Source organism: Schistocerca americana, chromosome 1 (genome assembly GCF_021461395.2).
Source record: "Schistocerca americana isolate TAMUIC-IGC-003095 chromosome 1, iqSchAmer2.1, whole genome shotgun sequence".
Classification (NCBI taxonomy): Eukaryota; Metazoa; Arthropoda; class Insecta; order Orthoptera; family Acrididae; genus Schistocerca; species Schistocerca americana.
The window spans coordinates 736030364-736045117 of NC_060119.1; the positions used below are offsets into that span (position 1 = coordinate 736030364).

A 14754-nucleotide genomic window follows, 5' to 3' on the forward strand; every position below is an offset into this window, starting at 1 on the left:
GACCACGTGCTCAGGCAGCGAGAACGCAACCGCGAGACCACGAGATGCGGACCCGTACAGTTCAGACTTGACGTCGAGCGATTTTTCACTTCTTCCGCTACCTAATGGAGTTGTGGCAAGCGCTTCGCAACAGATGACGAAATGGACGAAGCAGCCACAGACTGGTTATCCTCATAGGCGGCAGATGTCTATGATTTAGAAATACAAATGCTTGTAGATTGTTTGGACATAATTGTTTGAACAAGTATGGAAACTGTGTAGAAAATAGGAAAACATGAAAGGATTTAAAATGAAAAAAATATGTGATTGTTTATGTTTTGTGAGAAACTGGACCTTACTTTCCGAATAACCCTCGTTGAGCTGATTCTTATATAAGTATACCGATGGCTATATTAGCGCTTACTGAGAAGACAGACAAAAAATAAACTGTGTGTGAGACGTACCCCAGTGGAAAGTGCGGCGAGTGCGCGTGCGCAGCGGACAGCAACAGAACGTAGCTGAGCGACCGCGTCGCCTCCCGCCGCACGCCGGCCGCGCTGCCCTCCAGCGCCGCGCATGCGCACAGCGACAGCAGCGCCTCCTCGTGCCGGCCCAGCGCTGACAGCGCCGCGCCCCGCCGGTAGTGGCCCTGCGAAATCCAGAGGCGTCCTCGTCAGCACGGTGAGACCCCTCCAAGCTATAGTTTACACATACCTTCTTTCCATGTATTTTGTGGCTGTTTGCTGCACGTAATACATTCTTCCCTTTAGAACGAATTCTGCAAATCTACTTTCACTACAATTTATTGTAAATGTAGCCCTCACTCAGCATTATTGAACCAATAATACTACACTACTGGCCCTTAAAATTGCTACACCACGAAGATGACGTGCTACAGACGCGAAATTTAACCGACAGGAAGAAGATTCTGTGATATGCAAATGATTAGCTTTTCAGAGCATTTACACAGGTTTGGCGCCGGTGGCGACACCTACAACGTGCTGACATGAGGAAAGTTTCCAACTGATTTCTCATACACAAACAGCAGTTGACCGGCGTTGCCTGGCGAAACGTTGTTCTGATGCCTCGTGTAAGGAGGAGAAATGCGTACCATCACGTTTCCGATTTTGATAAAGGTCGGATTGTAGTCTATCGCGATTGCGGTTTATCGTATCGCGACATTGCTGGTCGAGATCCAATGAATGTTAGCAGAATATGGAATCGGTGGGTTCAGCAGGGTAATACAGAGCGCCGTGCTGGATCCCAACGGCCTCGTATCACTAGAAGTCGAGATGACAGGCATCTTATCAGCATGGCTGTAACGGATCGTGCAGCCACGCCTCGATCCCTGAGTCAACAGATGGGGACGTTTGCAAGACAACAACCATCTGCACGAACAGTTCTACGACGTTTGGAGCAGCATGGACTATCAGCTCGGGGACCATGGCTGCAGTTACCCTTGAAGCTGCACCACAGACAGGAGCGCCTGTGATGGTGTAACTCAACGACGAACCTGGGTGCACGAATGGCAAAACGTCATTTTTTCGGATGAATCCAGGTTCTGTTTACAACATTATGACGGTCGCATCCGTGCTTGGCGACATCATGGTGAACGCACATTGGAAGCGTGTATTCGTCATCGCCATACTGGCGTATCACCCGGTGTGATGGTATGGGGTGCCATTGGTTACACGTCTCGGTCACCTCTTGTTGGCATTGATGGCACTTTGAACAGTGGATGTTACATTTCAGATATGTTACGACCCGTGGCTCTACCCTTCATTCGATCCCCGCGAACCCCTACATTTCAGCAGGATAATGCACGACCGCATGTTCCAGGTCCTGTACGGGCCATTCTGGATACAGAAAATGTGTTCTACTTCTCCCCTGGCAAGCACATTCTCCAGATCTCTCACCAACTGAAAACGTCTGGTCTACGGTGGCCGAGCAACTGGCTCGTCACAATACGCCAGTCACTACTCTTGATGAACTGTGCTATCCTGTTGAAGCTGCATGCGCAGCTGTACCTGTACACGCCATACACAATGACTCAATGCCCGGGCGTATCAAGGCCGTGATTTCTCAGGTTCTATGCAGCCAAATTAAGTGAAAATATAATCACATGTCAGTTCTAGTATAATATATTTGCCGAATGAATACGCGTTTATCGCCTGCATTTCTTCTTGGTGTAGCAATTTTAATGGCCAGTACTGTACCTCAATATAATGCGCGGAAGTGCAAAGCCAAAGACGACGAAACTCTATTGCGCGATTTTTATGTCCGGGACGCGACACTTATATATGTCTTGATACTGACCATATCGACGCTCGACAATGTCAATATGTACTGCGACCGACGAGAAGAACACGCCTGGTCCCACAACTTGATTTCCCAGAAACTTCGCTCAGGGGAAGAGGAGTCATAATAAGCGGACCCGTGTTTCGGCTTATCCGTAGAGACTCGACTGTTTCTGAGAAAACGACCGTCAAAATTTTCAAGCCTCTTTATGTGCTTTTTAGAGAGTAAATAGTTCAACTCTTTCACTGAGCGAAGTTTCTGGGATGACACTTGCCATGTTCTCCTCGTGAATTGGTCGCCTTGCCAAACACAAGCGGATATTATGCAGAACGGGAGAAAACAGATCCGAGAACCTTCCCTAGAACATTTCAATGCATCAGGCGCTCTTTGATGGCAGCATAGATTCGTAGATCACAACAATAATTAATTACAAATTAAACAAGCGAACTGTATAATACATCGTGTACACGTTCAGTTTTCCTTGCACTTCTCTACGGTAACAATTGCAAATGACACTTATGCTCACTGATAACGTACATCATATTATAATTGTACTGTGACATTTGAAACCAGAAATATAAACATGTATGCCCACTGGACGGCTGACCCTATCTTATTCGCCAGCTTTGAGAAATTCTGCAAGTAAAATAAACATTTCTGTTTACAGTTGTGACACCATTATCTTCCGTTTCCTTTGAGCCTCTGGAATTTCCTGATCAACCAAGAACTGCATTTCAAATACGGTTGGGGGGGGGGGGAGGTGGTAGACAAACCTACGGAAACACCGTGAGAACTGCACGCTTGAACATAAATGCCGACACCTGGCAATGTCCTCAATACGCTGCAAGTGCCAGTGGTGGTCAGAAGAGTGTTCTGCATTATGTCGAAGCTGAGTGAATCAGAACATGGGCATAATCTTGGCATTCATAGCGTGGGTGCTGCCATAATCAAGGTATACAAAGTGTATGGTATTTCAGGAGGCAGCATGTAGAAGATTTATACCGTACACAGGGAAAGCGTTAAAATGTCGTCCGCTAAGTCGCAACGTGAATAAAACTGTGCGTCGAGTGATCATGACGGATGGTCACTGAAGTGGATTGTGACAAAAAGTGAGAGGACGACAGCTGCAAAAGTCGCTGCGGAACTGAACGTCGCACTCGCGAACCCTCTCAGTGCCAACACAACGCGAACTCCACATGCTGGGAATTATAGAACAAACTGGAATTCCAAAACCACTAATCACTGACGCAACAGCCCGTAACAGGAAAACGTGGCGCCGAGGCGGTAAAACATGGACTATGGAGCAATGGAAGAAAGTCATTTGATCGGATGAGTCATATTTCACACTGCTGGCCGAGTTTACGTCGCACAAGTGAAATATGGCGCGGTTCGGTGCTGATCTGGGCAGCCATATCCTCTGTTACTCTGCATTGCCGCACTCCTGCCAAGGACTATGTGACCATTTTGGATGATCTGGTCCACGCCACGGTACAATGTTTTTTCCCCAATGGCGGTGCTGTGTTTCAAGACGACGGAGCCTCTGTTCACGCGGCCCACATCGTCCAGGACTGGTTTTGTGAACAAGAGGACGAATTGTTGCATCTAACCTGGCCGCCACACTCACCAGATCCCAATACACAATTGAGCCCGTGTGTTGTCCTATCCACCTCCATCATCGTTAACCGAACTCGCTACTATTTTGCAGGGAGAATGGTATAAGATTCCTTTAAAAATCATACAGCATCTGTAGTTATCCATTCTTTCCTACACTGTATTAGGCTTGGTAACGTGTTGTATTTTGAGATTCCATATCTTTGTCCCCCCCCCCCCTTCCTCCCCGCCGTAAACCTTTCAGCCCACTTTCTAATCTTTCAATCTGCACAAACTGTCAATATTATTCTCATACGCTCGACATCACTGCGCAAGACTCGGTATTGCTAGGGTGACCAACTTCCTCGTATATTCCGGTAAATCCTGTATTTACACTTTATTTAGACTAAAACCGCGGGTCCCGTATTTTCCAAGCTGTATCCCGTATTTTGGGAATTCCCGCCACTCATTCGTATAAATTAGATGCTGATTGCTTTGATGCTCTTCATCACTTCCTTTCCTTTGTTTTCCTCTGCCGTCCTATCGGTAGATTTAGGCTCGCTAGTATGGCTTTCGTTCGGTGTTGCATCGGCCCAATACATTTCAATGCGTGAGGAGGTGTTGCTCTTTCACTATCGCTCAGTTCAAATGGCTCTGAGCACTATGGGACTTAACATCTGAGGTCATCACTCCCCTAGAACTTAGAACTACTTAAACCTAACTAACCTAAGGGCATCACACACATCCATGCCTGAGGCAGGATTCGAACCTGCGACCGTAGCACTATTGCTCAGTCACTGTAGTTGTGTTCTGAGAGGAAAACATGTACCGGTTAGGCATTGAAATATTTTGTAAAGAGTTAAAGATGAATGATGATGGTGAGTACAGTGCAGAAGAAAATTCACCTAGAAAATAAAGTTTTTTCTGCAAGAAAGATTTTAGTATTGCACATTTTGGCAAGGCGGACTGTCTTCAACATCCGAAAACGTTGGGTATGGAGTATGAATTATGGACTCATAGTCGTTATTTATTTTGTGTTATTCATTTCGTAATCTAGGAAAAGCGGCAGTGACTGATCAGTTATTTTTCTCTCTTGGTATGTCACATAGAGAAGGAAAGGAAGGTCAAGCAGGCAAACAAGCTATTCGGCTTCTTCAGTCGCCTATTACAAAAAGAATTATGCAGCGCAACTACAGGAGAAGTGGCATTTGTGTATCACTCAGCTATAGTAACAAGAATTGCAACGTGAAAATAGTTAAGCAAGTATTGGCGATTCGTGTATTTAATTTTCGTTAATGAATAATAAAATAGTGTAGACTAATAAAAGCAGAACTTTAGATTAGTTTAAATTTTGAATGTAGTTGTGAAGAATTCCTCTCATTTGTAAAAAGTGACACACTTCTATAGAGAGAGGCACGATCTATTGCCAAATACCAGAAATGCATCAATAATTAAAAGATAAGGTTTTAAATTGTGCTTCCTGTCAAGTATTGAACCTTTTATAACTGCGTAGGCTTCCGCGGCCAGAGTCAGTCGACAGAAAAGTTTTATGGGTTTGGTACCGCGTCATAATATAAAAACTACTGCTGGTATACAAAAACCAACGTTCCGGCCACGATTGCAGCGGCCTTCTTCTGGGACCCAGAAGACGCGGTACCAAAGCCAGAAAACTTTTATATTGAACCTTTCTTCTGGTGTCGTTTTTTTGTTCTTGTCTTTGTATTTACAGGAATGTATGTAACTTGTGTTGTTAACGTAGTGATATCATTTTTTATAGAGAATAATGATTCAATACGATTATTTACCATTTGTTATTCTGTACTAGTAGTCAACTTCAGGCCCCTTATTTTTTGCATTTACCCCTTATTTTCACTTCCCTTATCTCTACTTTAATCAGTGGGCAACCCTTGGTATTGCGGAATAAACAGAGAGCGTGTGAAGCCCCATTAAGAGTGAAATCCGTTTCTGGGCTGCTGTGATGTCACTAGAGAAAAGTGCCAGATTACCCGCAAAAACGAGGCAATCTATCTCTAACGATCGCTGCTACTATTTACTGTATTTAATTATTATCCACCATATGTATTTATTAATCAAAACATTGCGTCAAGTTTCCTAGCGTTGTGGAAACGTTACAGCGGTCCTGTGCAATGAAAATAAAGTAAATATAAATTTTTCCGAACGTGATTCATGGAGGCCACGGAAAGCGCCAGAGTGGAATATGAAACGGAGTCCTCCGGAATACACGTTCAGCGCGTCATGCACTTCGCTTCTTCATTCGAGGCGGAGTGGGCTGAAGGAAAGGCTGGGACTCGTGGAGGTTGGACGGTGGAAGGGGGTGACGTCAGCAGTTGGGCAGTTGCGCCTACCTTGGGCCAGGACGGCCGCAGCCGGACGACGGCGTCCGCATCGGCCAGCGCCTCGGGCAGCCGGTGCAGCCGCAGCAGCGCGTGCGACCTGTTGCTCAGCACCAGGTGGTTGTGCGGCGCTGCAACACACGTCACACCACATTGCGTCACACGGCGCCAGCACTACAACGTGACAGCTTACAGCTAGCGTCTCACACACACACAATCGGTCTTACAAGTCTACATCTACATCTACATTTATACTCCGCAAGCCACGTAACGCTGTGTGGCGGAGGGCACTTTACGTGGCACTGTCATTACCTCCCTTTCCTGTTCCACTCGCGTATGGTTCGCGGGAAGAATGACTGCCGGAAAACCTCCGTGCGCGCTCGAATCTCTCTAATTTTACATTCGTGATCTCCTCGGGAGGTATAAGTATGGGGAAGCAATATATTCGATACTTCATCCAGAAACGCACCCCCCTCTCGAAACCTGGACAGCAAGCTACACCGCGATGCAGAGCGCCTCTCTTGAAGAGTCTGCCACTTGAGTTTGCTAAACATCTCCGTAACGCTATCACGCTTACCAAATAACCTTGTGACGAAACGCGCCGCTCTTCTTTGGATCTTCTCTATCTCCTCTGTCAACCCGACCTAGCACGGATCCCACACTGATGAGCAATACTCAAGTATAGGTCGAACGGGAGTTTTGTAAGCCACCTCCTTTGTTGACGGACTACATTTTCTAAGGACTCCCTCAATGAATCTCAACCTAGCACCCGCCTTACCAACAATTAATTTTATATGATCATTCCGCTTCAAATCGTTCCGTACGCATACTCCCAGATATTTTACAGAAGTAACTGCTACCAGTGTTTGTTCCGCTATCATATAATCATACAATAAAGAATCCTTCTTTCTATGTATTCGCAACACATTACATTTGTCTATGTTAAGGGTCAGTAGGTTTTTTTTGCGCAGGCAGTGCCCCTCAGCTCATAAATACACTGAAGAAAAAAAATCATAACATGAAGAAGGAATTGTCAGACATCTGCAGCAGCAATCTGAGCAGCAGTTGGCACCACAATCACACAACGCAGTGTTACAAATCTCTTACTTCAAGGATAGCTCCGTGACAGACGCCCCGTATCGTGCATTCGAGTGAATCCAATGGTGTCAGGTGAGAGCTCATTGGATGGTAGGATGGTGGACTGTTGTGTTTACTGATGGAAGATGGTTCTGCCTCACTGCCAGTGATGGCCGTGTGTTGAGCAGAAGGACAGTTGAGGGGCTGCAGCCACCCTGTCTATGTGCTAGACATACTGGTCCTACAGTTGGCGTTAATGTCTGGGCTGCAATTTCGTATGACAGCAGGAGCACTCTCGTCGTGGCTATCCCATCACCCTGACTGCAAATTTGTACCTCAGTCTGGTGATACGACCTGCTGTGCTGCCACAGCATTCCAGGGGGTGTTTTTCAACAGGATAACGCTCGTCCACATACCCCTGTTGTAACCCAATATGCAGCGACCAGTGCGTTCTTTTAAGGTGATGACTCACATTTTCTTCAGCTATGTTACCTTTCTGTCAGTAAGAAACTGGGATCAAGGCGCTATTCGATAATTTCTGCGCGGAACCGGCAAGAACAGACGACGTCCAATTTTTTGTGTTTTTCACTGTTTCAGACTGGTGCTGGTGAAAGAGATGAAGTCATGTTGTAGCATTAGTGAAACGAAACGTGTGTGTTCCCTCCAATGTGACGTGGTAACGGACAAGTGACGGCGCTAACTGCCGACTCGCATGCCACTGGCGTTGCGCGGGTTGCCTCCCCTCTCGCCGACCAGGCGGTACCCATCCCTCCCTGTTCTTCTTCGTACTATATTGCGTCTGCTGAGTTGGAGTTCGCCACAGTGCTTGTCGACATAAGTCTAAAGAGGTTCACTACATGTAGTTCTTAACCTGTTCTGCATAGTGACTGATCAGTCGCAGACCAAGAAATTTCTGCCCACATTCATAACTGCAGCTTCATCGTGTGTTCTCAAGCTACTGTGCTTTTTTTTTTTTTTTTTTTTTTTTTTTTGGACAAAATCCGTGTCAGCAGGAGGAAGCTTCTCCGTAGGTTTGCTACACGGCTAGCATTCATGACTGTTCGCCAGCGGGGATGCCCGGCTTGCCTACCGAAGCTGTCACACGGCATAAGGTCTGCTTTGAGTTCTTTGATTGCAAAAGGTCTGTTGATTCCCGACATTCAGAAGAAATGAACGTTAATTGCTCTTTTGATGGCTAGCAATGGACAGTGGGAGGAAAGAGACCAGGGAAGAAGGACTAAAGCGTCGTCAAGAACGTGGTTAAAGAGGAAGAACGATAGAAGAGGAGTTCTCTCTATACTATGTGGAGAACTGAGGTTAGTGTTCGAATAAAATTATTTGTTCAATTTGAAGAGTATTACTTTTTCCAATTTGGAATGTATTACATTATGATTTGACGTTCTAAGTATCCTAACAATGATTGCAGCACATGACTCTGTTCTAATACGACATAATGTTCTTCGTTATTAGCATGTTTTACAAGACTTGATACATCTGTAACTGAGTTGCTTCATATAGTGTCGGCTTAAAAAAAGGCACTCTAAACTCTTGGCAGAGATGCGGCATGCAGGCTTTTGTTGTAATAACTGGGAATTTTCACAGCATATAAGCACGACACTTGCGGATAATTAAAAGGCACTGTGAGGTTAAGTTCGAATCAAGCGCGCTTACAGAGCGACCGAGACTTCAACTTGTCACGTCAACTGCCGACAGGAGTCCTACCTGGCTAGCGCAGGTAGCACTCAAATAACATTACAAGGAAAACAGCACAGGAACTGTTGCCTTAAACCTGTAAGGCTGTCTAGAGGAAAACAAACTAGCGGTGAACGGCGTCTGCATGGAAGGTGGCGCGCTAGCCTTAAAGTAAACGTAAGAGTAAGTGTTAATCGGTGTGACACGGGATTTATGGAACTCAATATCCAACAGTCTTTGTCAACTCGAAAGGAAAAACATGGCTGTCAAATGCGATGTACGACATCTACTGCCGTTACACTATAGTTTCATGTGGCCAACAGAGTGGGGGGCGCTCCGTTGTACCGGTCTCTCTTCTTCAGCGTAGGCAAATTGCTCTTGAAAACATGTATGCCGTGCTATGTCTAGCAGCAGTTAATTTTCTCCCTGTAATAGATTGGTAATGTCACATTCGACTTGGCGGTAAGGAGATAAGTAGAACGCAGCTGCGCGATTGTTCCACGAGGGAAGCTGAGGCCAGCCGTCGCAGCCGCCCCCACTTCCTCCCCCAGCACCACGCCCGGAGGAGTACAGCCGCATGGCTCACCGGCAGCGCCGCTGCCGACTCGCGCCCCGCTTATTACGTAACAGCACTGACGCACGCGGCCTTTGTCTGGTGCTGGCGGCGACTCCTAACGTCTCGTATCCTCTGAGTTGTTGCTTCCGCTTCTATTTTAGAAAAGGGGCGTTGCTTCGAAACTCTGCCAACCCTGGTGTTTCGCGTGAAGTTTGTGTCAAACAATCTCTGGTTTCTCTTCCTTGTTCGTCCGAGACAGTGGCTGTTGGTGCCAAATGAATCCAACGTGGATTAGTTGCTCTGCGGTGGTCAGTTTTCTTAACTAACGTCACGTCAACTGATGTCAATATTCTTAAAACAACAGGTAGTAGTCCCTATGCGTTGTGTTTTCTTCTGTCGTATAGTTACTGTAGTTAGTTTCATGTTTCGTGGATCATTTTACATGATAGATCGTAATGACGTGGAACGAGTCATTTTACAATCAAGTCGTAAATTAATTTGTACGTATGGTTACATCCTGAACATTTCAAAGTTTTTTTTTTCAAAAAGAAAAAAAGATATGCTGATGTTGTGAGTTGGTAAGTGCTACCCACCACGTTTTACATAATTATTACAGTAAAAGAAATTCTTCTGCGGAACAGACGGCATTATCAAGGAGAAACCTTTTCAGTGTGTTTCCAAATTATACTTCGCTGTCTGTCACACATTTTATATCATTGGGCAGGTGATCAAAAATTTTTGTCGCAGCACAGTACCCCCCTTTTTGTTGTAAAGATAACCTTCCGACCACGGGGTAGTCGGGAATAAGTTAGTGTGGTATTCTTTCCGGCTACGAACGTTTACACTTCCAACTTCCCGAGTTTTTTTGCCTCTATTCGATAGACCAATTACGATTTTAAGAGAACATTTTAGAAGTTGTAAAGCTGTCCATTTTACATTCGGAGTGATTAACTATGACTGGCTACGTGAAACTAAGTGAGAATAGGATAAAATAATTATGTTTTTAAGGTGAGTTTGTATTCCAGTCTCACCGGTTTTAATTACATTCGTGTCAGAGTGCTTTAGCAATCGCTAACTGGCCTTGTTACTATATCGGTAGAGGTCGGTAGAAGTCAGCCGACAACCCCGTTCTTGTTTTGTGTCCAGCCACTGTCAGCCTCAGCTACCTAATACAGAACCTCACGTATCTAACCACTCCAAAGAGATTGTTGCACCGTGTTGTATTGTCTCGCAAGCTGATACACCTCCTGATGAGTAACGAAGCGCTTCTTGGCCATTCACTGGCTTTTTCCACTCTTCGGAGAAGGGCAAAGGGTGCTACTTCACGGAGTGGAGCTAGAAAAGTAATTAATAATATCGCTGAAACTTGCGAGCGGGAGAGCAAAAATGAAGAGCTGCTTCACCCTCACGCGATGAGACGGACAGTGACGTTTCTGCACTCTGAGAAGACTTTGCCTTTTTTGCTAAGATAATCCCGGGAAATCGGCAGTAACTTCCAACAGAAAGATGCTAATTTCTGTTTAAATTTTTCAGTTCCACAGTGCTTTGAAACTATGTTGCCTTCGGCCCGAATTACTTTAAAATGGTAGTTTTCTTCGTGTGTGTAAAAGCAGCACTATGTACTGCACTGCTTCCCGTACGAGGAGAGGGCGCCAGGGGTGGGATAGACTTTTTGGAAACACATATATGGTTGTGTAAATTAGGATCCCAGGCATCAAACATTGCAATCATTTATTCTGGTGGGCCCTCGACTGCGAGTAATCAACGAACATAGAAGTGATTTGGAATAATTTGCGACAAGTTCCATTACACAGCACGAAACTATCGATTTCCGTCTCACGCTTCCTGTAAGTTTTCGTTGCGCCCCTGTCTCCACTTTTACTTTCGCAGGCGCGCAGTATGTAGCAGATGATAGCTGGTAGGGCGGCGCCGTCAACACCATGCCTATACAGCCATCCTAACAGTGGAATGTCGTTTCCGATTATACGAACGTAAGGACAGCTCAACACCCAGTCCCCGAACGCAGAAAATCACCGATCCGGCCGGGGAATCGAACGAGGGCCCCTTCGCTTGGCAATCCGGCTAGCTGATGGCGCAGCGGAACGAAACAGCGCTTCGTGCATAAATGGCGTGACTTCGTGACGTGAGAGCGGCTTGGTTCCCCCCGCACCGGCCCTAACACCTCGGCAGTGGGGTTTGCTTCCTCCGCTCCCCGCACTGTCTCAGAAGTCGTTCACTTCCTTGTGAAGAGGCTATAGTAACCTTACTATAGGGTATTCTAAACATGAAAGCGCTCACGCACACACGCGCACACGCGCGCGCACGCACACGCACACGCACACACACACAAGCCCGACTCGTTCCATTCCCGCGGTAGCGTGCAGTGAGCCGTTGTGAAGCGCGCGCGCGGCCAGTGGGTGTGTGGGAGTGTTTACCAAGCGGGGTCGCGCGAGCGTGTGCTGCGTCAGCGGTGGCAGGCGGCGGCCCAGTCATCGACCTGCCGTGCAGAGATCAGCCGCGCCGCTCCGTGCCACGCCGCCCACGCGACGTGGGACCCGCGCCAGCGCGAGCGCGGACCTACAATGGCCGCCCACAACGCGCCGCCCACACCGTTCGGCTTTGTCGTTCGTTTTTCTTGTTGGTCGCCCGTCCACCTCGCTCCCTTCCCCCTGCAGCGACCGCCCCAGCTGCTGCAGACCTCTGAATTATGCGCCGTTGACCTAATTTATAGCTACTCTTGTCCCTTTTCCTTCTGTTGCGATAGTAACTAATTACCTACATCAGGACGTGAACAAAGTGCTCCGGGTCTAATTTGAAGCGAGACGCCCGATAGTTTCGGAATTTAGGAGTAGGCCTATACGCTCTAATCTTCTCTCCCCTGTCCACACACTAGTACAAGGAACCCAAGCAGGAACCAGTTTTCTCATGTCAGTCCTTGAACGAAACTTCGACAACTGTTAACTGATTACACGTATTTTGATTACTCTGTCTTCAGAAAAATACAATGTCTTATAACTCTCTCCTCACCCATACATGTTTTAGAGGTGTTACAGAATCAAAGTGTCTCTCTTTTAATTTTAGTGTCAAACAGTACGAAAATATTAGGTGAGAAGCTGTATACTTGGCTGCTTTCGCAAAAATTGTTTCAACAAAAATACCTTAACAGCCCATTTTGTTCTATAAGACTGTCTTCAGCACTACAGCTAATAGTGCAACACCAGTTTTTTAATCGGCAAGTGGTGCGCGAGCTTGTGTGTGTGTGTGTGTGTGTGTGTGTGTGTGTGTGTGTGTGTGTGTGTGTGTGTGTGTGTGTGTGTGTGTGTGTGTGCGCGCGCGCGCGCGTTAGGCAGAGAGAGTCAATCTGTGATGTATTACTTGATCAAACGGCACTGTTTATTTCCGATTTCTGTAATGTGTGTGAAATCTTATGGGACTTAACTGCTAAGGCCATCAGTACCTAAGCTTACACACTACTTAACCTAAATTATCCTAAGGACAAACACACACACCCATGCCCGAGGGAGGACTCGAACCTCCGCCGGGACCAGCAGCACAATCCATGACTGCAGCGCCCTAGACCGCTCGGCTAATCCCGGGCGGCTTTCCGATTTCGTTCCCCGTCGTCAGCTACGCGTTTTGTTTCCCAACGCTGATGTTGGCGTCCCGTAAAATGCATTTCCATGGACATTCTCCACTACGATCAATATACCGAGCAGTGTGGCGTAGTGCGAAGTCACTCGACAATCTATTCAGGAGAAGGGCGATTCAAATCCCCGTCCTGCCACCCAGATTTACGTTCTCTGTGGTTCCCTAACTAGCTTTAAAGCCTTAAGGCAATGCTAGAATTGTTCCCTTGAGAAGATCATGGCCGATTTCCTTTCCTCTCCTTCCCTGATCCGAACTTGTGCTCCGTACCTAATAAGCTAGTCATTGTTGGGAGAATGAAGCCTAACTTATCTCTCCACCTCCCTTTCCTCCGTTTATGAGGGATAGGGTAGCCTGCGAGACGTTAGTGAACTTTGAGTCTGGAAGCCTTGTTTATTGGAAGCCGCACATTCCGACTCCTTTACTTTGGCGGCGCCGCCCTCTGCAGCGGACAGAATTTATTTCCGGCCGCGGCGTCGCGCGCTGCGATGCGGCGCGCTGGACTATTCCTGGAGCGGCTGAGGCTCGTTACGAGAGCCGCCGACTTGCACGCACGGCCTGGTGACACCCACGCGCTTCCTATTGAGAACCGTCTTCAGTTCACGCAACAGTCCCTACACTCTGCAACGCCGCGGGATTCTTCTCTGTGTTGTGGTGACATAGTGCAATGTGGGCACGTATTCATGCAATCAAGTCTGCAGTCCGCACGGCGAAATATGATCCGTGATAGCCGACGTGTGCTGCACGCGAAAACTCCACGCGTCTTCCACAACTAACCGGGAACAGGAATTACGTACACGTCTTTGCGGCAGCACCTCAGTGTTGCCGCATCCCTGTAGATGACTATTGTTTTCAGGTACGTAGCTTCGGTACCACCAGCAGCACCGTAGTTGAAAGCCGGCAACAGAGCTGTTCTTTCACCATTCCAAGCATAAAAGCTTGCAGTGCACCGCTAACAGCTACCGTAATTGACCGGCAATTCTGGCACAGTGCCCTGGAACAAATGGTGACAGTGTGGAAAATTGCATATTTATCTCTTGCACAACTCGTAATGGACGTTATTAGCGAACTCCTTTGTAACTATACCTTTTTTTGTTCAACAATAAACCAACTTTGATGGTTTCTGTAACATGTAAATATGAGTGGCTCAAGAATGCGCGCGCGCGCGCGCGCGCTCGCTCGCACACACACACACACACACACACACACACACACACACACACACACACGACGCACAGCTCAACAACATAAAGAGAATTATCCGTGATACACTAACATCAACCCCCATCCAATGGCTGCCCACATTGACCACATTCCCTCCCATTGGCTTCGACGGAAAGCCGTTCTTCTCCGTGAGCTTAAGGCAAACGACGCAACCCGCAGCTCCCTATCCATCAAGGCGGGGTTACCCTACAAAGAAACCGGATTCGATCGAGAAATCTATCCGTGGAAAGAGCCATCGAACTGCACACGTCTCAGTTCAACTTAACCCGAGTTATTGGAACGAGACTGGACAGGGACTTGCCCTCCCCATTGCCATAACTTGCCCTGCGCAAGAAAGAG

At 47.0% G+C, this 14754-nt stretch overlaps 1 protein-coding gene across 1 annotated transcript in view; it reads right to left on the reverse strand.

Annotated features, from left to right (window-relative positions):
• LOC124593932 (LON peptidase N-terminal domain and RING finger protein 3) overlaps nucleotides 1-14754 on the reverse strand; it is a 190526-nt gene that overhangs the window by 15426 nt on the left and 160346 nt on the right. The window contains exons 4-5 of the mRNA XM_047132285.1: nucleotides 6234-6352; nucleotides 444-628 (exon numbers count right to left, since the gene is read on the reverse strand). Coding sequence (XP_046988241.1) covers nucleotides 444-628; nucleotides 6234-6352 — 304 coding nt within the window. The remainder of the gene's footprint in view (nucleotides 1-443; nucleotides 629-6233; nucleotides 6353-14754) is intronic.